General features: G+C 38.2%; 2 protein-coding genes and 1 long non-coding RNA gene across 5 annotated transcripts in view; 1 reads left to right on the forward strand and 2 right to left on the reverse strand.

The window, feature by feature from the left end:
- Positions 1-3,537: 3,537 nt before the first annotated feature.
- On the forward strand, positions 3,538-10,593 carry naa30 (N-alpha-acetyltransferase 30, NatC catalytic subunit). Of its 2 annotated transcripts, none has more exons than XR_014533992.1 (4): positions 3,538-4,745; positions 6,630-6,874; positions 7,137-7,359; positions 7,541-10,593. XR_014533992.1 is itself a non-coding variant. In XM_083543732.1 (4 exons), exons 1-4 carry the CDS (start codon positions 3,924-3,926, stop codon positions 7,676-7,678), a joined length of 1,140 nt encoding a protein of 379 aa, XP_083399858.1. In that variant the 5' UTR covers positions 3,541-3,923; the 3' UTR covers positions 7,679-10,593. The 2 variants fall into 2 exon arrangements, 1 of the variants encoding a protein (XP_083399858.1); XM_083543732.1 differs by having other exon boundaries at positions 3,541-4,745; positions 6,630-6,753; positions 7,304-7,359.
- Positions 8,752-17,661, reverse strand: LOC310727390. The gene is made up of 6 exons (XR_014534004.1): positions 15,332-17,661; positions 15,034-15,101; positions 14,868-14,939; positions 14,700-14,780; positions 12,061-12,172; positions 8,752-11,946 (listed from the first exon to the last, which is right to left on the reverse strand). It is a non-coding gene; the product is annotated as an uncharacterized lncRNA (long non-coding RNA).
- Positions 17,662-22,798: 5,137 nt separating this feature from the next.
- The window catches only part of slc35f4 (solute carrier family 35 member F4), a 36,037-nt gene continuing 31,955 nt past the window's right edge, over positions 22,799-26,880 (reverse strand). For both annotated transcript variants that reach the window (XM_083543708.1, XM_083543709.1), the window contains exons 6-7: positions 25,915-26,004; positions 22,799-23,729 (exon numbers count right to left, since the gene is read on the reverse strand). In XM_083543708.1, the coding sequence (XP_083399834.1) occupies positions 23,488-23,729; positions 25,915-26,004 (332 nt within the window). In that variant the 3' untranslated portion in view covers positions 22,799-23,487. The remainder of the gene's footprint in view (positions 23,730-25,914; positions 26,005-26,880) is intronic.

The following is a 26,880-nucleotide window of genomic DNA, read 5'->3' on the forward strand; positions in this document are numbered from 1 at the left end:
TAAGAGTAAACATTAGACATAATTAAAAAACAAACATTAAACATAGCAGAGTTAAGGTGAAATAAGTGAGGTAGATGTAATTAATGAGGTTGAAATGTAAGAAATGTAAAGAGTTAAGTGTGAGTACACAATCAGAGGTGACCATGGGTAAGTGTGTGCAATATCCAGTGCATTAATTAATGTCCATAGTGCACAGTTAAGGAGGAGGAAGCAAGGTAATGGGTGGCACAAGGGTGTTTAGGGCACTGGCAGCTTTTGTGAAGAAGCTGTTGCAGAACCTTGTAGTGCAGATCCTGATGCTTCTGAACCTCCCACCCATAGCAGGGTCTTTATCAGACTGGGAGTGGTGAGAGGGAACCTTTATAATTGTAGAGGCTCAGTGTACGTAGCATGTATGGAAGATGTCCTAGATAGAGGAGAGAGAGACCCCTATGATCCTCTTAACTGTCCCCACTATGTGTTGTAGGGTCTTGCGTTCTAAGGTTTTGCAGTTTCCGAACCACACAGTGATGCAACTGGCCAGAACGTGCTTCACAGTTCCTTTGTTGAAGGTGGCAAGGATGGGAGACTGGCTCTCTTCAGCTGAAGATGTTGTTAGGCCTTCTTTACAATGGAGTTAGTGTTGGTAGTCCAGGTTAGGTCATCAGAGATGTGTACACCAAGAAACTTTGTACTACTGACTCTCTGAGTCACTACTGAGCCACTGATGAGCAGGGGAGGGCGGTCACCCAACCCTTTCCTGAAGTCTACAACAACTTCAGAAAACGGTCGGGTGAACATCTGCGTACGCTCTGAATAGCTCCTTCAGTCTGCTTTGTTCCAATTAGCTTTTGGCCAGAGTCTGTAAGGAGACCCCTTAAGTCTCTTTGGCTTCAGCATGAGATTTTCTGACAGACAGAAACACTTCAACACAGGAGTTAATTACTCCACAGTGGTCCACTCCAGCTTGTCTCTGCCTCCTATTCCTCTACATGAAAAAGACCTTTATAGAGCCTTCATATAATAATCAAGCAGTTTCTACACATGCAAGCTTGTAAACCTACTTCAAGTCATGGATGATGACCAGAAATTTAATGTTGCCATTTACTTTACTGTTACAGCTACATTCTAGCTGATGGCCATTGTACAGAGTTCTCAGTCTGGTCAGTTTGGATTTATAATTAATTGTAAGAGACTTTACTTGAATTTTATTTTATAGCACGTTTACTTAGACTCTGATCCCTAATGAGCAAGCCGGAGATGATGGGAGCAAGGACTATTCCCAAAGAGACATGAGGAAGAAGGACCTTAAAACAAATCCATTGAGATCCAAATGAGATTATACAGCAAGGTACAGACTTCATCTTAAATGGGTGCCACTTATTAAAAGCCTTTATATTGTTATACATGCTATTGATGTACTAATACGCCATTTTATTTTTGCACTTAATTTTGTTCCCTCTCCTACAATTTCAACATTATTCAATATACAGCATACCCTTGCTAAAGCGTGCATTTCCTCCCATTTATTCAGATGTTAAACAATTATTTTAACTAACAAAAATGTGTTAAGCTTATGTGCTTTGTTTTTGTTTTAATCACCAGATAAATACAATAGAAATTCAGATTGAGTGATAGCTCTGGTCATTTTAATTTAAATTTAGATTGAGAATTTTAAAAAATGAAAAAGGACTGTTCTTTTTATTTTCTTTAATATTTCAGAACCAAACTATGAAAAAAAACAAGTAATTTTTCAAATTTCTCGTGAAAATCAGGGAAAACAAAACTAAAAAAGGCTTGACTTGTTTATGTCTAATTGCAGAACCACAGAAGCAATACTTTAGAGCAGGTTCAGGACAGTCATGCCAGGCCAGGGGTTTCATATCAGAAGTGAGCAGAGTTTATATAGTCTATAGAAGTTGTTACGCTTCCTAATCCACGTAATTTTCTTTTATTAGGTGTAAGCTATTTTACATAGACTTTAATTGTTTTAAATAAGGTCACTTTTCAATTCATATATATATATATATATATATAAAATACAGTATCTCACAAAAGTAAGTACACCCCTCACATTTCAGCACATATTTACTGTCCTCTAAAAATAACTCAACATACAGCCATTAATGTCAAAATAACTGCCAACGAAAGTGAGTACACCCTTGTTATCTAGCACTGCTTTAATCCTCCTGGGCATGGAAGTGCCAGAGCTGCACAGGTTGTTGCTGAGATCCTCTTCCACTCCTCCATAATCACGGAGCTGCTGAATGTTAGACGCATGGTGCTTCTTCACCTTCTGCTTGAGAATGCCCCATAGGTGCTCAAAGGGGTTCAGGTCCAGAGACATTCTTGGCCACTCCCCCCACCTTCAGCTTCCTCAGCAAGTTGTCATCTTGGCGGTGTGTTTGGGGTCGTTATTAGTTTGGAAAACTGCTTTTTTCCCAAAAAAAAAAAAAAAAAGTTTCTTAAGGAAGAGCATCATGTTCTGCTTCAGAATTTCACAGTACATGTTGGAATCCATGTTTCCCTGCAGCTCCCCAGTACCAGCAGAACTCATGCAGACCCAGACCCAGATGATGCTACATGAAATTGTACTGTATGTTGAATTATTTTCGGGACAGTAAATCTGTACTGCTATACAAGCTGCGCATTGACTATTTTAAAATATACATGAGTATCCGGCAAATTTAATTTGATTTGATATATATATGTGTGTGTGTGTGTGTGTGTGTGTGTGTGTGTGTGTGTGTGTGTGTATTTTTCAGCAAACATCTGATATATACATATATATATATATATATATATATATATATATATATATATATATATATATATATATATATATATATATATATATATATAAATAATGTGTGTGTGTGTGTGTGTGTGTGTGTGTGTGTGTGTGTGTGTGTGTGTGTATGTATCATATATATAAAGGGGTGTAACGGTACACAAAATTCAGGCTTCGTTTCAATTTCGGTACGGTTGGGGGAAGAAATGCAAAGCATAAAATTGCTTGTCGGTTTTTATTATCGCAGTTTATTATTATTGACCTTTGTGAACATCAACATTTGAACAGTTCACATTTTCAAAAAATTGTAAATAAAATGCCTGCTTGGTTAAGTAATATATAAAATAATATTTTATAATATTTAATAAAAATAAAACAGAATTAACCAATTTTCATTTGTGTACTGTTACACCCCTAATATATATATATATATATATATATATATATATATATATATATATATATATATATATATACATATACATACTGAAGGTTTTTTTTGTGCCTGTGACGGTAGGGCATACATATATATATATATATATATATATATATATATATATATATATATATATATATATATATATATATATATATATATATATATATATATATATATATATATATATTGCTCAGCCCTACCGTCACAGGCAAAATAAAAGCTTCTCAGTCGGAGTGTGATTCTACACCTTGCTATGAATGAATTATTAAATTAATAGCACACATTGCAACAAATGATTAATTACGTCGTACCGGAAGTTCCACCCATAGTTCGTGCAAAGCCTCATGGGGCGTAAGAAATATGTGCCTACGCTCCGCCCACTTCTGATCTGAAACTACTGTTACGTATTGCTACTGTAGTTCTGCAATTAGACGTAAACGCTGCATGTGACGCAATACTTCATTTCCCAGGATCCTGAATGTGTCGCAAATTGCCAACCCTGCTTTGCGATAGCCGATAGGCCAGCTAGTGTGAAGTGACTTGAGTAATGGCTAGAGGGGACACGAGATAGCAAACGAGCTTACAATTATTCGCCAGTTTTTATTATTTTACCGATCCTGGAAGTCCGGCTTGTATTAGTCTTACTCGGCGTTTAGCTCGAGGGCTCGGTTTGAGCTCACTTCTATTGTTTACACTCATACTGCATGCAGTGGAATGGCTGAAGTGCCGCCTGGGCCTAACACACTGCCTGCGTCCTCGGCTGAAATTAGATCGCTGCCCGTGGATGGCTGCTCGTTCCTGGGGAACAATGAGACATTGGACTGCGGCCGAGGAGACATCATAGCCCCGGGGACGGAGGCGCAACAAGCCACTGAGCCCAAAGGGATAGTTAAATTGAGCCAGAATAGCGTCCATCACCTTAACTCGCCTGCTCAGCTGCATTCTTCACCGGCCCAGCTCAACGGCATCGCCAGCCATCCAGTGCACGACGAACACCTCGGCTATAAAATCGCCCAAAACCACGTCCAGCACCGAGCTCACAGATCGGCCGACTGTCAGCACACTGCCTCTGAGTATGTGGACAACACTGGCGAGCGGGCAACCAGGAAAACAGCGTTTAACGCCAGCGACAGCTCGCTTCCCAGTAACGGAGTAGACTCCCTCGATCCCGCGGCCAGGATCGAGCTCGGCTCTTCAGATCAGCTGGAAGGAGATTGTACGTGTCTGAAAGCCGAGCTCGACAGGACTGTTTGTCGCTCCGAGTGTAAGGATCATGTGCAGAAATCAGCGGGGGACAGAGAGCGAGGCCTGGGGGCGCAGGGAGATGGAGCTGAGGAGGCACCATTAGAGGATCAGATAGCGAAGCTGTCAGTGAGCACACCGGCAGCGGATCACAGCCCCATCACTTATGTGAGATACGAGTCCGAGCTGCAAATGCCGGATATCATAAGGCTCATAACTAAAGACTTGTCCGAGCCCTACTCCATATACACCTATAGGTACTTCATTCACAACTGGCCGCAGCTTTGCTTTCTGGTATGTATGTAGTTATACTGCCTACTAGGGGTGGGCGAGATGAAAAAGAACACACACCACGATAGTTATTACTTTACACATTAATATATAGAGTAATATTTATGCTTGGTTGCGTTATTAATGTTTTGAAAAGAAATCGACTGTTGTACTTTTCTGGAGATTTTTAAAGTAGTGAGATTTAAAAACCAAACAAAAACTATTGCATGTGTGTGTCCACAACTTCTGCTTACTGACAGCATGTTTGTTAAATGCAAGCCTAATGGATGTTCCTAATTTTGTTTGTACAGTCTTGATCTGAGGTGCCCAAACGTTTTCCTATGAAGGGCCAATAATCAAACATGATTGAGAGCGGTGGGCCAAAAGTAATTTTGCATTATACCTAACTGTGTTATGTTCAAATGAAAGTTGCCATGGTTCCCCTCGTTTGAGTTCATAATATTTCAAAATAAATGAATCAAAAACATGGCTCTGTAACCTGCGTAACTAATGCAGTTCTATATTCAAGGTTTCTAGTTTAATTAAACGTTTATAAATAGTAAAATATTAATATAGAACAATCCCATTTATAGTACAATAAAGTTCAATGCTTAATACAGCCATAGGCTTGTAATATCATTGACCTTTAATGCGATACATGAAACTGGTCCTTTATTTATTAATTTAAAAAAATATATCTCTTTTTAAAGGTTTCTTAAAATTGTGCTATTTCAATTATATTCTCTATATATCATTTTAATTGCCTTTTTTTTTTGCAGGTTAAAAATAAAACTTAATATGTTACATGGATATGAAATCTCTGCTCTTGATACACTGTGACATTAATTTTTGTTTTTTGTTTTTTTCTCATCTGAAACCCTTTGCGATTAATGAACACTATATTTATATAACTTTTATATATATATATATATATATATATATATATATATATATATATATATATATATATATATATATATATATATATATATATATATATATAGCTAATTGTACCATACCATATGCAGGCAGCAGTTGACCCTGGCACCTTGGATTGCAAGTTTGGTGAATGATTTGAGTTGAATTTTTTTTATATAAAATATATATATATATATATATATATATATATATATATATATATATATATATATATATATATATATATATATATATATATACAGTACAGACCAAAAGTTTGGACACACCTTCTCATTAAAAGAGTTTTCTTTATTTTCATGACTATGAAAATTGTAGATTCACACTGAAGGCATCAAAACTATGAATTAACACATGTGGAATTATATATGGAATTATATACATAACAAAAAAGTGAACTGAAAAAGTCATATTGTAGGTTCTTCAAAGTAGGCATCAAGAGAATGCCAAGAGTGTGCAAAGCAGTAATCTAACCAAAAGGTGGCTACTTTAAAGAACCTACAATATGACATATTTTCAGTTATTTCACACTTTTTTGTTATGTATATAATTCCACATGTGTTAATTCATAGTTTTGATGCCTTCAGTGTGAATCTACAATTTTCATAGTCGTGAAAATAAAGAAAACTCTTTGAATGAGAAGGTGTGTCCAAACCTTTGGTCTGTACTGTGTGTGTGTGTGTGTGTGTGTGTGTGTGTGTGTGTGTGTGTATGTATATATATGTGTGTGTGTATATGTATATGTATATGTGTATATATATATATATATATATATATATATATATATATATATATATATATATATATATATATATATAATAACAATGCTCAAACAGTTTTATTTTAGTTAGATTATTTAATCACTTCTGATTGATTAGATATACATTTATTAGAAGTACTTTTTATTCAATCGACGGTTGGCACCTTTACTAGTCATTTCTAGGATGATTTTAATGCTGTTCTGTATTACAGGCAGTGGTGGAGAAAAACTGTGTTGGTGCCATTGTATGTAAGTTGGACATGCACAAAAAGATGTTCAGACGGGGATACATTGCCATGCTCGCTGTGGACTCCAAATTTCGCAGAAAAGGCATCGGTATGTATGCTTCGTGCAAGTTTAGTCTTGCCATTTAAAAGCCTTCTAAAGTCTTTCAGAGGTTTGGAGTTATTTGTGTGGCTTTACCTGCCCTGTTTGCTTTTTCTACAAAACGGTTACAGTTGCTTGGATTAGGCTCCCTGGTGGTTTAGTGGTTAGGATGCGGCGCTCTTACCGCTGCGGCCCGGGTTTGATCCCCGGTCAGGGAACCAACCCCAGCCATTAGTGTTGCACAAGCCTTAGTGCAGGTCCCAAGCCCGGATAAATGGGGAGGGTTGCGTTAGAAAGGGCATCCAGTGTAAAAACATGTGCCAAATCAAACATGCGGATGATCCGCTGTAGCGACCCCTAATGGGAGAAGCCGAAAGAAAGTTTTGTTACAGTTGCTTGGATTGCGTGGATCATTAGATATGTTGGTTGGTTGTGCCATATTTGTATTTTTATTTTACAAATGCATTATGGTAAAGAATGAAAAAGTGGCACGGTGGTGCTCGAGATCAGTCACAGAGTTCATTGGTCATTAATGTGTATCATTCTGTTATAATTTCAGGTACAAACCTTGTTAAAAAGGCCATTTATGCTATGGTGGCAGGGGATTGTGATGAGGTAAGACACAGCCTAGCTCTGAACTGAGTTCTACACAGCTTTGATTTTGGCTGTACATACTACTGCACAAATCCATGTAGATTATTCAGACTGCTGTTTTAGAATCATCCTATTAACATTATCAGTTCTGATCAGTTTCTAATTCGAACCTTCTGCATATTTCCTTTGCTGTGTTGTGCAGGTGGTGCTGGAGACCGAAATCACCAACAAATCTGCCCTGAAACTTTACGAGAACCTGGGCTTTGTCAGGGACAAGCGGCTGTTCAGATACTATTTAAATGGAGTGGATGCTCTCCGGCTCAAGCTGTGGTTACGCTGAGCTCTCCTGCGACATCTGGACGCTCCGTCAAGTCCTCTGTCCTCCTGTCCCTGTGTCCAAGTGAGTACGGAGAGTTGGCCTCCAGGAAGCCAAACCAGAGAGGCAGCCGCATGACAAACAAGCAAAATGTAATAAAGCGTTTTACGTACCTTTCTCTGTGCGAGAGAAGTTATTGCAAAAAAAAAAAAAAAAAAAAAACGAAACAAAAAAAAAAAAAAAAATGGGGGTGCTAATATTTAAAGCAGTCACCGACTCTGAAGAGGGAAAGTTTCTGGATTACACTGTTGTCCAAAAGCTGGATTGCAGGTCATTGTGTGAATGCAGGACATTAGCATCACCTCAAGGAGTCGTGTTGAACTGGATCAGGCTAAAAGAATACAAACAAGGCATCACCCTCTATACTTTTATTTTTTATGAGTAATTGTAACTGAGGGATGGAAAATAAACTTTTACAGTCAAAATGATTTAAACGTACAGAAACAAATGAGAAAAAAAAATAATAGAAGCTACACTAACAAATAAATTTTTTTCTTCCCTTTTTTTTTTTTTTTTTTTTTTTTTTTTTTTTTTTTTTTTTTGCTTTTCTTCAAAAGAGGGTTCATAGGGATGTTCTGATTGTGTTAAAGGCCGAAGGATTGGTTTGTGTGCGTGTGTGTGGGGGGGGGTATTCTTTTATGTGTGTATTTTAGACCCTATATTTGAACAGACCAAGCTCTTTTCACTTTAGGAATACAGCTGCTTAAGCCAGATATGCACTTCTTGCTAAAGGAAGACATCACATTGCACTCAGAGATAGACCATACATACAAAGCCATTGAATTGCTCACACCAGTCAGCTTCAGTAAGTTTTTACCAGAAATCACTGTCTGCATCTAATTTGTGCCAGAATAATCCTTCTCTCCTATCAAAACTACTTTCTTTAGAGCGTGGGGGACATAACTTCGGGCTGGTACTTTTCTTGTTTTTCAGAGAATAACTAGTAATTGGTTAAGTCAGATATTCTTGAGAAGGGAAATCATCAAGCTGTGCACATTATCTGATCTCTAATGTGCTGCGTTATTTTATGCATTTAATTTTAATTTTTTCCTTTTCTTTTTTTTTAATTTATAGCTCGTTTGTTGAACCGCTTCCAGTCATTTTGTGGCATATGCACCATTCAGCACCATTAGCATTTAAGAAAAAAAAAATGGCCACCCGTCTTTATAAACATGCAGGATCTTTTAACATTAATGAAGATGAATCACTGATAGCAATTCCCTTAATATAATAAAAGACTTCCAACTTGTTTGCGAATACGCCAATGAGTACCCATCCTAAACAGCTATCTGTCCAAAGTGTTTAAAAACGTATGGAAATGCATAACTTACAGACTGCCACGGTGCAACTTATCAGCGATAGTCAGTAGTTAATTGGTAAATGAATGCCTTGTACGCTAATATGCCATATATTTTGGGAGGAAGAAACTACAAAAAAAAATTATAATAATAATTGGATCATCTCCTCATTGCCTGAAGTTACTTGAGCTCCGGCACTGCTTTAGTTTCACAGCAGGGGGCAGCATAAAAGTATAAGCAGCTCATCAATCTGTATTAGCAACCACTTGTGCTGAGGAGGATCTGCAACAATTTACATTGTGAAGTTGTTTCACAAAGTGCACTGTATACAGTGTGAACTATTATATGGTGTTGAAATAAAAGACTGATTGAGAGTGTAGATGAGTATAGACCACACACTGCAATGTAGAAGTTTTCTTTTCTTTTTTTTTCCCCCGTGTGTTCCCCTGTTAAAGATACTGATTTCTCTTGCGATTCTGGCTGATGTGCTTTGCTGTTTTTGTTGTTTTTTTGGAAATCATGCAGATTTTTGGTGGGGAAAATGTGATTCTTTTATTTGTACAGAGGTGCAACAGTATTGATCAGATTGATTTTTTTTTTTTCTTCACTGAGGAACAAAGTTTTGTGAACCCAAATTGCATAAGAAATGTAATGCTGAATAATACTGAACCTTAATTCATTGGATACAACAGTTATAGAGTGAGATGCTGTATACCACTTAGAAACCGGCTCTGGTGTCCAGTTGTCCTTTTGGTCTCTTCTCCTTGACAAAAGCTTTTTTAAAGGACCCTATTCTTATTAAAAATCATAATCCACTTCAGAGGGAGTTTGTTTATGTAAAGGGTTGGGCTCCTTCAGGACTTGAATAGCTGTTGAGAGATGGAAATGTGAGCTGTTATTGTGCAAATGCCCCCTCTTATCATTCACCACTGTTGACAGATATGCCTGTTAAATAACTCCAACTCTTTGGGCCTAATTTGTTCTAGGTACAAAAAAAAAATAAATACAATCTGAACAGACACTAATATCTGTTTGGAAGCTGGGCAGTTCTACATATGTTAGTTCATGGTTTCTTCCTAGGTTTATCAATGCTTTATGAAATGAGCATCCACAATTCTAAAATTTAGAATAGTTGCACTTTCAGATGCATTGTTACCGATTCATTTCATTTATTAACGTTTAAGATCTTTATTATAGGTTCATTTACAAAAGGACAACAGCTGGCAGGTCCTAGCTGCATATGACACCATTCTTAAAAGCAGACATTATCCTGATGTGTGATGTTTTGGTCAAGGAATTATCAGGGCATCTGCTCTTCACTATAAACATTTCAGTTGTGTTTGTGATCTGGTTCTAAGTTGCTTCTGATTTACAAAAAAAAAGAAAAAAACAAAGCAAAAAGGAGACCTGCACCTCACGGAGTCATGGAGTTGGGACGTACAGTATGGTCCACATGTTTCGTCATCCCATTCATCTTCTTCTGCCTCTTACAACATTTCTTACAAATTTTCTTTGATTTCAAGTGGACAACAGACTTTGTTTAAAAAGTATAAATAAATTATTTGATTTTTTTATTGCAAACGTGTCATGATTTATTGCTACCTGCTTTGCGTGATTATTACTGTGTACTTTTGTATCGTTGTTTACTCATATCCGATGTGAATATTAGCTGACTGAGAAGAAAATTAACATTATGTTGCTTTGCATCTGACATTTTGTATTACACAGAAAATTTGGTTTAAGATCATATTCACCACATACTTCAGTCAACCCTGTTTTCAGTCGACTCCCACACTGGATTTATTTGTGGTTTCTAATTAGCAACTCATTTAAATCCGGGTTAAATTCATATTTCTACTGGATAAAGACCACAGTACAACCAAAATGAATGTGTATTTTATCATGATAATTATGTCAGCTGGGAACCATTCAGCAGCAGCTAGCATTGTTTTCAGGAGGGCTGGAAACAGGAGAGCCACCATGAAGCTGCGCTTTGCCTGCACAGCATATCAACGGTTTATATTTGGATTAAAGCCTTACTTAAGAGGGAACATTTGATTTTTAAGTGGTTCCTGGTATTTGGTCATTGCATCTAGTTATTCTATTTGGAACTGTAATTATTTTCAATCATTTGCCATGAAATTAAGAGTTAAATATTAAACATGGGTCACCTTTTCACAACACAAATGGACTTTAGCCTCTCACTTGTTGAAATGTGTTTGCATTAGTAAATAATGCATTTACACAACAGTGTTCAGTGGTCAAGGCTGCAGAAAAAAACACATCAATCATGTACAATTTAAAATATTTGCTTTCATTAGACAGCCTTCATAGTCAGATTATATTAGCATTAGACAGCCTATCCACTGAACCCTTGTGCATCAAATCATCATGTCAAAACCAATGAGATTAGTCATGGCTTTTCAGTTGCATCTCCAAACTCACATCAGTATCTTAATTTATGTTTGGTTTTCTCCAACTTCCATTTTTGGTGAACAGCGTTTACCTGGCCTGTAGTATTTCTTCCCTTTTCCCTTTCTTCCTTTTCACAATGTTCCCTGGGTGCATCAAGCCACTGATGGTGTCCCCACTGGCCCTCCAGTATATCCCAAGAGTTTAAATGGTTTCGCTCATGCTTTCGAAAGTCCTCAAGCCAAGGTAAAATCTGCTGTCCCAATCTTTTTGGCGATTTTGTTACACTGTTATTCAAATACCCAAAGAAACCTTCCGAATTACCCTTTAGTCCAACTTCTAAATTCGGTCGTCTTGCCAGTTCTTCTATTTCAGTGTCTGGATCAGTGGAATGAGGACTTGGCTGCAGAAGCTCCCTAAGGTCTAGATTCTGTCCTGTTGTCTGATCCCAGAAGATGTCTTTGTGAGTAGGCCTGGACACCAGATTAGTTCTTTCTGTCTGCCCATTACAGGCTCCTGCAACTGGAGAAATCAGAATGCATCAACCTGTCTTCTCTTGCATGAGCTGTGACTTAAACTGGATCAGTAAAATATATTGAAACATTATTTTAAATTAAATCTATTTCAATCACTCACTGTTTGAAGTAAAAATTCTCTGCTCCCTAAGATGCCTCTGACGGGATTGACGCTTCTTGGTTGCTTGACCAATTAGAAGTGTCTGTGCTTGCAGGAACTTTCCATGGTTTGTCTGTGCAATACATAAACCCACTTAAGGGAATCTCTTTCAATGCTGGAAAAGTTTACATATAATACACTCTAGTGTAAACAAAAGCAAAATCTTATGTTGGGCCCTGTTGATGACCAGTTGAAAGAGTTATCTTTCAGTGTTCATACTTCAGGGTTTTCCTGAGAGGAATGAGGACTTGTACCAGCAGAGTGGATTCCATGGAGGAAGCACTGTGGCTTCAGCCCAGGCTACTTTCCACTCCAGCAGCATGGTAATCAGACCCACAGGGAACAACAGGGCAAGGCTCAGTGCTCACCAGCTGTCTGCTTTGTGCTTCTTCTATAAACTACTTTCTGTGGATTTCTAAACATCTCAAAGATCACACCAGTGTTCTCATATTACTTAGTTTTTCATAGCGACCAACAGGAACCAGTTTGAAAAAATTATATACCATATTTGATCATACTATATTTGGTCACATTTGAAATCATACTAGGACTAATGCAGTATTGAGAGATATGATAAGAACAACATTTTTTATTTTTTTGGATAAATGTGATAGTTTGATTATTTATTTTCAGTAACCATGTTATCCTGGTCAAGATTATGAGCCTCTATCACCGTTGCTGCCTCAAGCTCGGGTAATGGTTTCATCCTGAGTCTGAGATACTGATTTAATACAGTTTTGCATGTTCTCCAGTTTCCTCCTATCTTTTAAAACATGCTGGTAGGTGGGTTATCTACTATATAGATAGACCCTAGGTGTAAATCAATCCAAGGTGTTATATACTGTATGAATGAATAAATCCACTTACTAATTCTATGTAAGTACATGTATTTAGTAGGTTCTGGACATAGAGAACATGCTAATTTTGCCTTTACCAATAATTAACAGTTACTACATACATAAATACATACAGTGAGGAAAATAAGTATTTGAACACGCTGCTATTTTGCAAGTTCTCCCACTTAGAAATCATGGAGGGGTCTGAAATTGTCATCGTAGGTGCATGTTCACTGTGAGAGACATAATCTAAAAAAAAAAAATCCAGAAATCACAATATATGATTTTTAAACTATTTATTTGTATGATACAGCTGCAAATAAGTATTTGAACACCTGTCTATCAGCTAGAATTCTGACCCTCAAAGACCTGTTAGTCTGCCTTTAAAATGTCCACCTCCACTACATTTATTATCCTAAATTAGATTCACCTGTTTGAGGTCGTTTGCTGCATAAAGACACCTGTCCACCCCATACAATCAGTAAGAATCCAACTACTAACATGGACAAGACCAAAGAGCTGTCCAAAGACACTAGGGACAAAATTGTACACCTCCACAAGGCTGGAAAGGGCTACGGGGAAATTGCCAAGCAGCTTGGTGAAAAAAGGTCCACTGTTGGAGCAATCATTAGAAAATGGAAGAAGCTAAACATGACTGTCAATCTCCCTCAGACTGGGGCTTCATGCAAGATCTCACCTCGTGGGGTCTCAATGATCCTAAGGAAGATGAGAAATCAGCCCAGAACTACACAGGAGGAGCTGATCAACGGCCTGAAAAGAGCTGGGACCACAGTTTCCAAGGTTACTGTTGGTAATACACTAAGACGTCATGGTTTGAAATCATGCATGGCACGGAAGGTTCCCCTGCTTAAACCAGCACATGTCCAGGCACATCTTAAGTTTGCCAATGACCATTTGGATGTTCCAGAGGAGTCATGGGAGAAAGTCATGTGGTCAGATGCGACCAAAATAGAACTTTTGGGTCATAATTCCACTAAACATGTTTGAAGGAAGAAAAATGATGAGTACCATCCCAAGAACACCATCCCTACTGTGAAGCATGGGGGTGGTAGCATCATGCTTTGGGGGTGTATTTCTGCACATGGGACAGGGCGACTGCACTGTATTAAGGAGAGGATGACCGGGGCCATGTATTGCGAGATTTTGGGGAACAACCTCCTTTCCTCAGTTAGAGCATTTAAGATGGGTCGAGGCTGGGTCTTCCAACATGACAATGACCTGAAGCACACAGCCAGGATAACCAAGAAGTGGCTCTGTAAGAAGCATATCAAGGTTCTGGCGTGGCCTAGCCAGTCTCCAGACCTAAACCCAATAGAGAATCTTTGGAGGGAGCTTAAAGTCCGTGTTTCCCAGTGTCAGGCCAGAAACCTGACTAATCTAGAGAAGATCTGTGTGGAGGAGTGGGCCAAAATCCCTCCTGCAGTGTTTGTAAACCTGGTGAAAAACTACAGGAAACGTTTGACCTCTGTAATTGCAAACAAAGGCTCCTGTACCAAATATTAACATTGACTTTCTCAGGTGTTCAAATACTTATTTGCAGCTGTATCATACAAATAAATAGTTTAAAAATCATATATTGTGATTTCTGGATTTTTTTTTTAGATTATGTCTCTCACAGTGGACATGCACCTCCGATGACAATTTCAGACTCCTCCATGATTTCTAAGTCGGAGAACTTGCAAAATAGTAGGGTGTTCAAATACTTATTTTCCTCACTGTACATACATTACAGGTGCTCTGTACCTGTAGGCTACTGCCTGCACCACAGCGCCCTCCCTGACATGGAGTGGAATTTTGGAGTGTGACAGCCCTATTTCTCCATTACTTTGCATAGTAACAACATATTTATATACCATATACCATATCACTTATGGTAAAAACCAGAAATCAGATTACTGAGCATGTGCGTACCATAGTAACATTTTCAATAGAAGTCTTAGATGTTGCTTCCAGCTCCATTTGACATGCCACAGCCTGCCATGCCTGTGAGCAGAGGCAAAAATTTAAGGTCAGTACCATTCCAACCTACTGAATAGCAACATTAGCTTTATTTTGTTTGTACAGCAAGATTTTAGACCTTTGGTTTTTGTGGTGGATGAGATTTGATGATGCTGTGTATTGGTTCAGCGTGTACATTCTGTGAGTCTGAAAATACAAATTACTACAGACTAAAAAAAAAGTGCTTTAAAAAAGCAAACAGTGGCAGAATTTATAATGCAATTATCAATGTGATTGGCAGTATGAAGAAAACCGTACTGTATCCTGTAAGTTAGGAAACTCTTGAAAGAAAACAGAAACGGTGAGCAGTTGCTGATCTGGGGTATTAGAAAGAAGTGGCCACTGTTTACAAGATGTTAACAAAGAAATGATCTGACCTGATGGTAAATGAACAAGCTGAGGTACATGCTGTTTGAGTGGTGGCAGTTGTCTGATCTGCTGGTGTCCCCAAATTCCCTGCTGGTGTTGTGGTAAATATTGCCCAGCAGTGATCAACCTTGGTGAGGCTGTTTGATGTAAAGGCTGTTCCTGTTTTGGTGTTACTTTGCAAATCTTTGTTCTGGAGTTGCTCGTCCCCATTTCACAGCCACTGCCAGTAGAGTTACGCTAAAACAAAAACTACATCACGATTGGAGTGAAATATTTCACACAGACACGGGGCCAGAATGAAAGAAAGCAATGCAATCCAAATACCCCGTATCCTCTGACTTCCAGGGTCTTCTTTTAGCACCTTTCACAATAATAATTAACAGAACTCGTCCACTCCTGTCTGAATCTGAGCTTCGATCTGTAGTATTTCTCCTCTACTCTTTAGGTTTTGTGAAACTATTGCAAAGTTGTGTAAAGACCGTCAGGTACATGCACCACTTCCTGCTTTATATTTCTGTTTTTATTTCAGTTTTTTTTATAAAGTGGCAATGTTACCATAGTGACATTCCTCATGAGTTACTCTTTAACAGTGTGGACATGCTTGAATACTGACGAGGGGATATCTCTCCTGCTGACTGGTCAGGCATGGCACAGCTGAGAGAGCTATGCTTGATGATTGACAGAATCCACTACAATTCTTCTTCATGAGTTGTGTTTTAGATTTTCTATGACTAACTGATTCAAGTTCATATGAAAATTGCTACATACCATTGTCTACATATTATCCTGCCATTTAAAATGGGCTTTGTGATCTTTCGGGTGTTTTACATATGGGTGTTTTTATATGTATGTACCATAGTAAGTCTTGTTAAAGTGGAGCTAAAAGGAAACAAGACGCAGTGCTTTTGGTTTTCACCAATGGACTCCAGAGGGTCTCTTACACCCTTTTCAAACAAATTATTTTCTTCATTTTACTCCTGTAAATGCTTTACAATAGCACAACCACTTTTATTAAAAGTAAAAACTGATGCTTTACATGATGTGGTCAATTAGCTGTGGATGTAAAATAAAGGGAGCTGTCATGTCACTGCAAGACTTGAACTGTAATTCTTACCACAGCCATCAAACATAGCTGCCCAACTCGAGAAAACACGTGCACTTTCCCACTCTGACTCACCTTCTAACTGATTAAGCACAGGCAGCTTACGATTACATGCACAAACACATTATTTAAAAAGATCTTCATTAAGAGAAACAGCATGAAGTAATACACTCACTGTGACTTTTGTCACTGAACGTTGCCAAAGATGTGATATTTTGATAAATTCTTTGTTGCTGAACTGTTTCTGTTCCTGGTTTTAATCTCCTTTGCAGTAATTTAGTCGGTTTGTAAATTGACAGAACTCTGTCTGTATTTGACCATATTTTTGAGTACCTCTTTGTTTTTTTTTCTGCTTTAGTGTTTATTAAATATATGTCATAACCAGCATTTGCATCTGTTTAGCATTCTGTACACGATAAGAGCAAAACAGGATTGACATGAAATACTGTATGTGTCTGGGGGGGAATAAAGCAGCAATTTTTTATATTCAAAAATATGAATGTCATATGAATGAACTGCCTTTAAACTATTAGAACAACCCAAAGTTCATGCCATATTTATATTGAAAAATATCTCTATCTATGTGGACTTTTGAATTCTAATGTAAATGTGAAAACAAGCTGACGCTATGCAAGTTCATCAAACGCCAAATTCATTATACATAAAAAAATAATGTGACAGAACTTTAAAACCAAATGGTCCACCATACTAGGCCTGGGCTTATTTATTATATTTGGATCTATCATCAAGTCATCTATCAAAAACCCCTTGGAGCTGTGAAACAGACCAACTGATTTGTTCTGTTCATTTTTAATCATGTAATACGAAAGTCAGAATATGTGCTTTTTTCGCATTATGGTGAGAAGAAAACTTGTAATTTTTCTTTAACTGACAGATGTGAGATGTATTATTTCCCAAAATGTTAATGTTGAAATCCAAAGTGAAAAAAACCTGTTACTAGGATGTGGTTGAAAAAACCCTTCCTTATTTCATTTTTTTCTTTTTTTTTTAAATATTTTTTATCTCTAAATGCCCTCTGTGTATTAATAAAGGACCTCATTATTTACAGTAGATGGGTTCATGCTGTGCTCTCTTCAATTTCCAGGCTGAATGTAATGAGAAATGAAATAGTTTTATGATTAGCAGTAAATAGTTTTCTCTCTTATTCCACCCGACACCAGCCTCTGCTTTGTTTTAACTTAATGGTAATGGATGGTGCATCAACACCCAACCTCTTCAAACAAATGTGCACACATTTATATATATATATATATATATATATATATATATATATATATATATATATATATATATATATATATATATATATATATATATATATATATATATGGTACAGACCAAAAGTTTGGACACACCTTCTCATTCAAAGAGTTCTCTTTATTTTCATGACTATGAAAATTGTAGAGTCACACTAAAGGCATCAAGGGCTATTTGACCAAGAAGGAGAGTGATGGGGTGCTGCGCCAGATGACCTGGCCTCCACAGTCACCGGACCTGAACCCAATCGAGATGGTTTAGGGGTGAGCTGGACCGCAGAGTGAAGGCAAAAGGGACAACAAGTGCCAAGCATCTCTCGGGGAACTCCTCCAAGACTGTTGGAAGACCATTTCAGGTGACTACCTCTTGAAGCTCATCAAGAGAATGCCAAGAGTGTGCAAAGCAGTAATCAAAGCAAAAGGTGGCTACTTTGAAAAACCTAGAATATGAAATTTTTCAGTTGTTTCACACTTTTTTGTTATGTATATAATTCCATATATAATTCCACATGTGTTAATTCATAGTTTTGATGCCTTCAGTGTGAATCTACAATTTTCATAGTCATGAAAATTAAGAAAACTCTTTAAATGAGAAGGTGTGTCCAAACTTTTGGTCTGTACTGTATATATATATATATATATATATATATATATATATATATATATATATATATATATATATATATATATATATATATATATATATATATACATTGATCAGGCATAATATTGACATTATAACATTATGACCGGTGAGTGAATATCACTGATTATCTCTTCATCATGGCACCTGTTAGTGGGTGAGATACATTAGGCAGCAAGTGAAATTTTTTTTACTCAGAGTTGATATGTTAGAAGCTGGAAAAATGGGCAAACGTAAGGATTTGCGTGAGTTTGACAAGAGCCAAATTGTGATGGACAGACGACTGGGTCAGAGCATCTCCAAAACTGCAGCTCTTGTGGGGTGTTCCTGGACTGCAGTTGTCAGTATCTGTCAAAAGTGGTCCAAAGAAGCAGAACCGGCGACAGGGTCATGGGTGGCCGAGGCTCATTCATGCACATCCCATTCAACTCCTGTAGCTCAAATTGCGGAAGACGTTAATGCTGTTAATGGTCAATGGGTCAGGACTGTTTTGGCAGCAATGGGGGGACCAACACAATATTAAGCAGGTGGTCATAATATTATGCTTGATCAGTGCATATACATATACAGTGGAACCTCGGAGCTCGCGAGGGTTAGGGACCAAGACCGGTCGCAAGTTCCGAATTTTCGCGACCTTTTGATACGCCCCTTCCAACCCAGTAAAAACCCAAAGAACACTATACGAAATCGATTTAAATGAGTAAATAAAACTATTTCACTCCATAACACTTAATTATTAGACAATTTTAATGAAATAAACCTTGATTAGAAATGTTAAAACTAGCGTTTTGAGCAGCTCGCGGTTGCTCACGAGCCGATCTGAATGAGAGTCGCCGGTCGAAATGAAAGTCGTGAGCATGCGAGGTCGCGAGCGCTGAGCCGGGAGCTCCGAGGTTCCACTGTATATACAGTGGGTACGGAAAGTATTCAGACCCCCTTAAATTTTTCACTCTTTTTTATTTTGCAGCCATTTGCTAAAATCATTTAAGTTCATTTCTTTTTCTCATTAATGTACACATAGCACCCTATATTGACAGAAAAACACAGAATTGTTGACACTGTTGCAGATTTATTAAAAAAGAAAAACTAAAATATCACATGGTCCCAAGTATTCAGACCCTTTGCTCAGTATTTAGTAGAAGCCCCCTTTTGATCTAATACAGCCATGAGTCTTTTTGGGAAAGATGCAACAAGTCTTTCACACCTGGATTCAGGGATCCTCTGCCATTCCTCCTTGCAGATCCTCTCCAGTTCTGTCAGGTTGGACGGTAAACGTTGGTGGACAGCTATTTTTAGGTCTCTCCAGAGATGCTCAATTGGGTTTAAGTCATTGCTCTGGCTGGGCCATTCAAGAACAGTCACAGAGTTGTTGTGAAGCCACTCCATCGTTATTTTAGCTGTGTGCTTGGGGTCATTGTCTTGTTGGAAGGTAAACCTTCAGCCCAGTCTGAGGTCCAAAGCACTCTGGAGAAGGTTTTCGTCCAGGATATCCCTGTGCTTGGCCGCATTCATCTTTCCCTTCATTGCAACCAGTCGTCCTGTCCCTGCAGCTGAAAAACACCCCCACAGCATGATGCTGCCACCACCATGCTTCATTGTTGAGACTGTACTGGACAGGTGATGAGCAGTGCCTGGTTTTCTCCACACATACCGCTTAGAATTAAGGCCAAAAAGATCTATCTTGGTCTCATCAGACCAGAGAATCTTATTTCTCACCATCTTGGAGAACTCCATGCGGGTTTTCATGTGTCCTGCACTGAGGAGAGGCTTCAGTCGGGCCACTCTGCTATAAAGCCCCACTGGTGAAGGGCTGCAGTGATGGTTGACTTTCTACAACTTTCTTCCATCTCCCGACTGCATCTCTGGAGCTTAGCCACAGTGATCTTTGGGTTCTTCTTTACCTCTCTCACCAAGGCTCTTCTCCCCCGATAGCTCAGTTTGGCCGGTCGGCCAGCTCTAGGAATGGTTCTGGTCGTCCCAAACGTCTTCCATTTGAGGATTATGGAGGCCACTGTGCTCTTAGGAACCTTAAGTGCAGCAAAACATTTTTTGGAACCTTGGCCAGATCTGTGCCTTGCCACAATTCTGTCTCTGAGCTCTTCAGGCAGTTCCTTTTACCTTAATGATTCTCATTTGCTCTGACATGCATTGTGATTTGTAAGGTCTTATATAAACAGGTGTGTGGCTTTCCTAATCAAGTCCAATCAGTATAATCAAAAATTTCTGGACTCAAATGAAGGTGTAGAACCATTTTAAGGATGATCAGAAGAAATGGAGAGCACCTGAGTTAAATATATGAGTGTCACAGCAAAGGGTCTGAATACTTAGGACCATGTGATATTTCAGTTTTTCTTTTTTAATAAATCTGCAAAAAGGTCAACAATTCTGTGTTTTTCTGTCAGTATGGGGAGCTGTGTGTACATTCATGAGGAAAAGAAATGAACTTAAATAATTTTAGCAAATGGCTGCAATATAACAAAAAGTGAAAAATTTAAGGGGGTCTGAATACTTTCCGTACCCACTGTATATATATATATATATATATATACAGTGAGGAAAATAAGTATTTAAACACCCTGCTATTTTGCAAGTTCTCCCACTTAGAAATTATGGAGGGGTCTGAAATTGTCATCGTAGGTGCATGTCCACTGTGAGAGACATAATCTAAAAAAAAAAAATTCCAGAAATCACAATATATGATTTTTAAACTATTTATTTGTATGATACAGCTGCAAATAAGTATTTGAACACCTGTCTATCAGCTAGAATTCTGACCCTCAAAGACCTGTTAGTTTGCCTTTTAAATGTCCACCTCCACTACATTTATTATCCTAAATCAGATGCACCTGTTTGAGGTCGTTAGCTGCATAAAGACACCTGTCCACCCCATACAATCAGTAAGAATCCAACTACTAACATGGCCAAGACCAAAGAGCTGTCCAAAGACACTAGAGACAAAATTGTACACCTCCACAAGGCTGGAAAGGGCTACGGGGAAATTGCCAAGCAGCTTGGTGAAAAAAAGGTCCACTGTTGGAGCAATCATTAGAAAATGGAAGAAGCTAAACATGACTGTCAATCTCCCTCGGACTGGGGCTCCATGCAAGATCTCACCTCGTGGGGTCTCAATGATCCTAAGGAAGGTGAGAAATCAGCCCAGAACTACACGGGAGGAGCTGGTCAATGACCTGAAAAGAGCTGGGACCACCGTTTCCAAGGTTACTGTTGGTAATACACTAAGACATCATGGTTTGAAATCATGCATGGCACGGAAGGTTCCCCTGCTTAAACCAGCACATGTCCAGGCACGTCTTAAGTTTGCCAATGACTATTTGGATGATCCAGAGGAGTCATGGGAGAAAGTCCTGTGGTCAGATGAGACCAAAATAGAACTTTTGGGTCATAATTCCACTAAACGTGTTTGGAGGAAGAAGAATGATGAGTACCATCTCAAGAACACCATCGCTACTGTGAAGCATCATGCTTTGGGGGTGTTTTTCTGCACATGGGACAGGGCGACTGCACTGTATTAAGGAGAGGATGACCGGGGCCATGTATTGCGAGATTTTGGGGAACAACCTCCTTCCCTCAGTTAGAGCATTGAAGATGGGTCGAGGCTGGGTCTTCCAACATGACAATGACCTGAAGCACACAGCCAGTATAACCAAGGAGTGGCTCTGTAAGAAGCATATCAAGGTTCTGGCATGGTCTAGCCAGTCTCCAGACCTAAACCCAATAGAGAATCTTTGGAGGGAGCTCAAACTCCGTGTTTCTCAGCGAAAGGCCAGAAACCTGACTGATCTAGAGAAGATCTGTGTGGAGGAGTGGGCCAAAATCCCTCCTGCAGTGTGTGCAAACCTGGTGAAAGACTACAGGAAACGTTTGACCTCTGTAATTGCAAACAAAGGCTACTGTACCAAATATTAACATTGACTTTCTCAGGTGTTCAAATACTTATTTGCAGCTGTATCATACAAATAAATAGTTAAAAAAATCATACATTGTGATTTCTGGATTTAATTTTTTTTTTAGATTATGTCTCTCACAGTGGACATGCACCTACGATGACAATTTCAGACCCCTCCATGATTTCTAAGTGGGAGAACTTGCAAAATAGCAGGGTGTTCAAATACTTATTTTCCTCACTGTATATATATATATATATATATATATATATATATATATATATATATATATATATATATATATATATATATATATATATATATATATTGGCATTTCTTTCTGTATTATTTCAAAATTTCCTTTTGCAATTTAAGTTAAGGCCTTGAGAAGGGTTTGAAACAATTCCTATGTAACTGTTAGTGGTAAGCAACACAAAATAATATGAAAAGTTCAGAGCATTTTGTGCCTCACTTATTTCTAAATGATTATACCTGTCACAATGATGCATTCTTCTGCAGAAAGATAGTGAGAGTCAGAATGTTTGCCAAAAATAGCATTTTGAGGCAGGTTTTCATCTTTAAATTTCAGTGTAAGAAGAAACGAGGGGCCCCGTTCATCTATAGGATAATATATATTCTCCATCTTATGTACAGCATAATGCCGTCAGATACAATGTAAATAACATTTGTATTATATATTCTTTCTCTGTCAGACGCATGCATTTTTAATACAGTGAGCCAAATTGGCCCTGATCGAGTCTATATTCACAGAATACAGTCCATGTGAGGGTTCAGCAGGCATAGCTGGGATGAAGGCGTGCAAACAGAAAAGGCTATGTACTCCATTACTCAAGAGAGTTCATCTCCCTAAAGAAAATTTACTCCCATGAACATGAAATCCCAGCAAGAAAAACAAATAATATAAATAAACCTTTCTTTTAAAAAGGGAGATTTCCTCCTCAGCACAGTCAGAAGAATGCTCCTCTCTAATCTCACATAAAGGAGAGAGAGAAGTAATGCTATGATCCTCATATTTTCAGCTCCGCCACTATCCACACAGTTGATATTGCGTTGTTGTTGTTGTCACAGCATTTTATAATCCCAGTTCTCCTTTCTCTCCACTTTGTTTCTTCCAGAATCTCCACTCATACACCCAAACTACCCCTGACTCAGGCACTGCCTCATGGCGGATCTCTAGCACTCATTAGCTCTAGGGCCGAGGTCTAGAGGTCATAGGTCATGCCAAGGGGATCGAGACCGCACCGTTGGCTCTGCTGCGGCTGCGCATGTTGATGCTGGACTCTGTGAGCTCCTCGCCGTGCTCTTCTGATTTCTTGTCAGCGAGTGTGGCAAGGAAGCGCAGTGTAACGGTATCCCACTCCTCAGGCAGCAGCAGCAACAGGAAGCCGACGCAGATGATGCAGGTCGCGGCTAGACGCACCACGCTGAAGATCACCTCATGCTTCAGCACATCAATAGCTAAATGCAAGAATGTCAGAAAGCAGAAGAAGGATGAGAAAGGATTCACTTGTATGTTCTGCTATCCTACTCATCTTCTTACTGAGAATAATAGCAGCACACCAGTAACATGATGCTTTTCATTTTCATATGAAGTCTTATCATTTTCTTAACCAATAGTTTCAATAATTGGAGAAATGCAGTGCTAGTATTTGTGTTCTGTATCTGTATGTAGTGCTCCAAATATTTCTATATATCTGTGTTTGTATTCGGATTTAAAACAAAGTGCACATGGCATTAACTGGAATTGGTGAGGTTTGTTTTTGCTTTTTCATCGAACAAAAATATCTCTAGAAACATTGGAAAACATCTGTTAATTCTGGTTCTAACAAAATTGTCTCAAATGTAGTTAGTAAGTTTAAAAAAATATATAAACAAATAGCCTCTTTTAAAACCACTATGTGCTTACGACTGCTAATTTTTCCTGCATGCCATTCTAGTTGTGTGCTTTGGGATCCTGTTGCACACCGTTTAGTCCTATTTAGATGCCCTACCACCCTTTCTGTCAAAAACAAACAAACCAATATATGAATTATGTAACGACTCCTATTTGAATGTACACGATAAGGACAACAGTTTGGATTTGGATGTGCAAAATAGGATTTGAATGTGCTTTTGAACATCATGTGTGCTTATTCAGCCGCAAGGGTGTTAGTAAAGTCAGCAGTGTGATGGGGGGGCAGTCAACATTTCAATTAACTTGAAATGCGTTTAATGAAGTTGTAGTCAGTGATCAATAGCAAGCCATTTAAGATCATCCGCTCCAACCAGTGTAAAGCACCTCTTCATGAAGCTGGCTTTGTGCACAGGGGCATTGTCAAGCTGAAATAGGTTTGGGTCTCTTAGTTAAAAAAATGTAATGCTACCGCATCCAAAGACATCCTTTACAATTGTATACCTCCAACTTTGTAATAACCATTTGGGGAAGAACCACATATGGCTGGAAAAATTGGGTGCCCCAATACTTTTGTCCATATGACAAAATACATAAAGTGTAGCATTATTTGTAACAAATTAATTAAATTACATTAAGAACCTATTATCTTTTCAGTCTGAATAATGTATTCCTATTTGGTTCCATTCCTGGCTTAATACGCCTTTAAATAGTTAAAAGTATTGAAAACCTTTTAATAACCTGTACAAACTTGTCAAACTGCAGCACAGAAATCACATTTATTTAATTCTACCTCTGTACTTATGCCATCATGATTCACTGGCCTTGGAAGAAGAACAGCTCACAAATTATTCATTAAATTCCATCATTGCAACAACTCCACCTAAGGCACTTAAATCATGATGCAACAGAACACAAGGACAACTTAAACCAAGGAACAAAGTCTAATATCGTAACATGGGCAATTCCTGGAACTTGAGAAATGACTGGATTAAAAATATTTCCGGCCCACTTGGCTAATGACTGTAGTAAATGAGGTCTCTGGAGAAATATTTCAGCTTTACTGCATCCTTCCATCAAAAGAATGTAAAAAAATAAGTACTTATAATTGTACCCCAGCAATGAACATATAAAAATAAAAACTCTGTGATCTCAGTGGTGCCAGAACAAGTAACTAGGGGTCATGTTAGTGTTTTAAAAAGCCTGCCTGAATTGACCTACTGACCTTGGCAGGCTGCTTTGACAGATATGTACCTTCATCAAGCATTTAGTGTCGCTTGGCAACAGATTGTGTTTTTTATGATGAGCACTGCTGCTGGTCAGGATACATACTGCTGATCAGGCTTCTCTCTTATATCTTAAGGAAGGAGAGATGCTGTGGGAGGCTAGCAAATTTGCTGTGTAATGGTTTGGATGCTTTTAGCAGTAGACAGAGTTGGGGAGGATAGATCATAAAAACTCTAATCACTTTAGACAGGAGCGTGTGTGTGTGTGTGTGTGTGTGTGTGTGTGTGTGTGTGTGTGTGTGTGTGTGTGTGTGTATATATATATATATATATATATATATATATATATATATATATATATATATATATATATATATATGTGTATATGTGTGTGTATATGAGTGTATGAGTGAGAGAAAGTGAAAAAAGCGACAGAATGTGCTGTACGTGCGTAGATAGTAATTTACTGACATTTTCCAACTGAATTACACAGAATGGATTTGAAATGCAATGAGAAAAGTCACACCTGCATTCCCTGGAACGCTGAGTAAAGTCCCAATCGATATGAGGATGGGGTAGGTGAGAACCACACCTACATTTACTAGAATGTTGAATACTGTAAAACAGCACACACAGAGAAGAGAGTAAGAGAGAGAGAGAGAGAGAGAGAGAGAGAGAGAGAGCGAAAGAGAGAGTGAGAAAAAGGAGTGAAAATAATTTGTGACACCTCCTTTCAGTGCAAACTCTAAATGTGTGGAGAAAATAATCGATGCTGTCTGCTCCTCTGAGAATTAGTGTTCCACTTCAGTATTAAAAGACAGTAAACAAGTGGATCTCTTACTATCCAGCCTACGCCTGCTGACACATCACATATCGGATAGCGGAGGTGATGAAATGCTACTTCAGAGTGTAATTCGATGATATAAACCCAAAAATTCTCTCAGATAAAGCATTTTCAGCACTCTGAAAAGTTTACTATAGAGTTTTATTTTGTCCTCAGCAAATTCGATATATGGGTCAGTGATGGTGTGTTGATCACTATGTTTATATTTTATTGGTAAGTAAAAAAGTTTGCATCCCCTTAAAACAATATAAAGAAGACGTAATTATTGCATATGTCAAGATCTTGCTAGTGAGCGAGTTGAGGTCAGGGCTCTATTGAGCCATCTCAACTTCAGCTACATCTTAGTCAAGCCATGTCTTCATGGACCTTGCCTGTACACAGAAGTGTTGTCATTTGAGAACAGGTTTGTGCCCTGTTTTTTTTAAGCTAAAGGCTTCAGTGCCTTTAGAAAGCTGTCTGGATAGAAGTAAAAAGAGTTGTCAGATATCAGATTCAGATCTGAATTGGAGGTTGCGACATTCAAGACAAAACAATTCTTAAAACACATTTAATAAACACAATATTATTTCATTTTAAAATGTTAAAATGTATTTCTATTTGTTTAACTGGGTGTGTAATATTAATGATTTTGACATTCTTTCAGAAATT

Source organism: Silurus aristotelis, assembly GCF_946808225.1.
Source record: "Silurus aristotelis genome assembly, chromosome: 6".
Classification (NCBI taxonomy): domain Eukaryota; kingdom Metazoa; phylum Chordata; class Actinopteri; order Siluriformes; family Siluridae; genus Silurus; species Silurus aristotelis.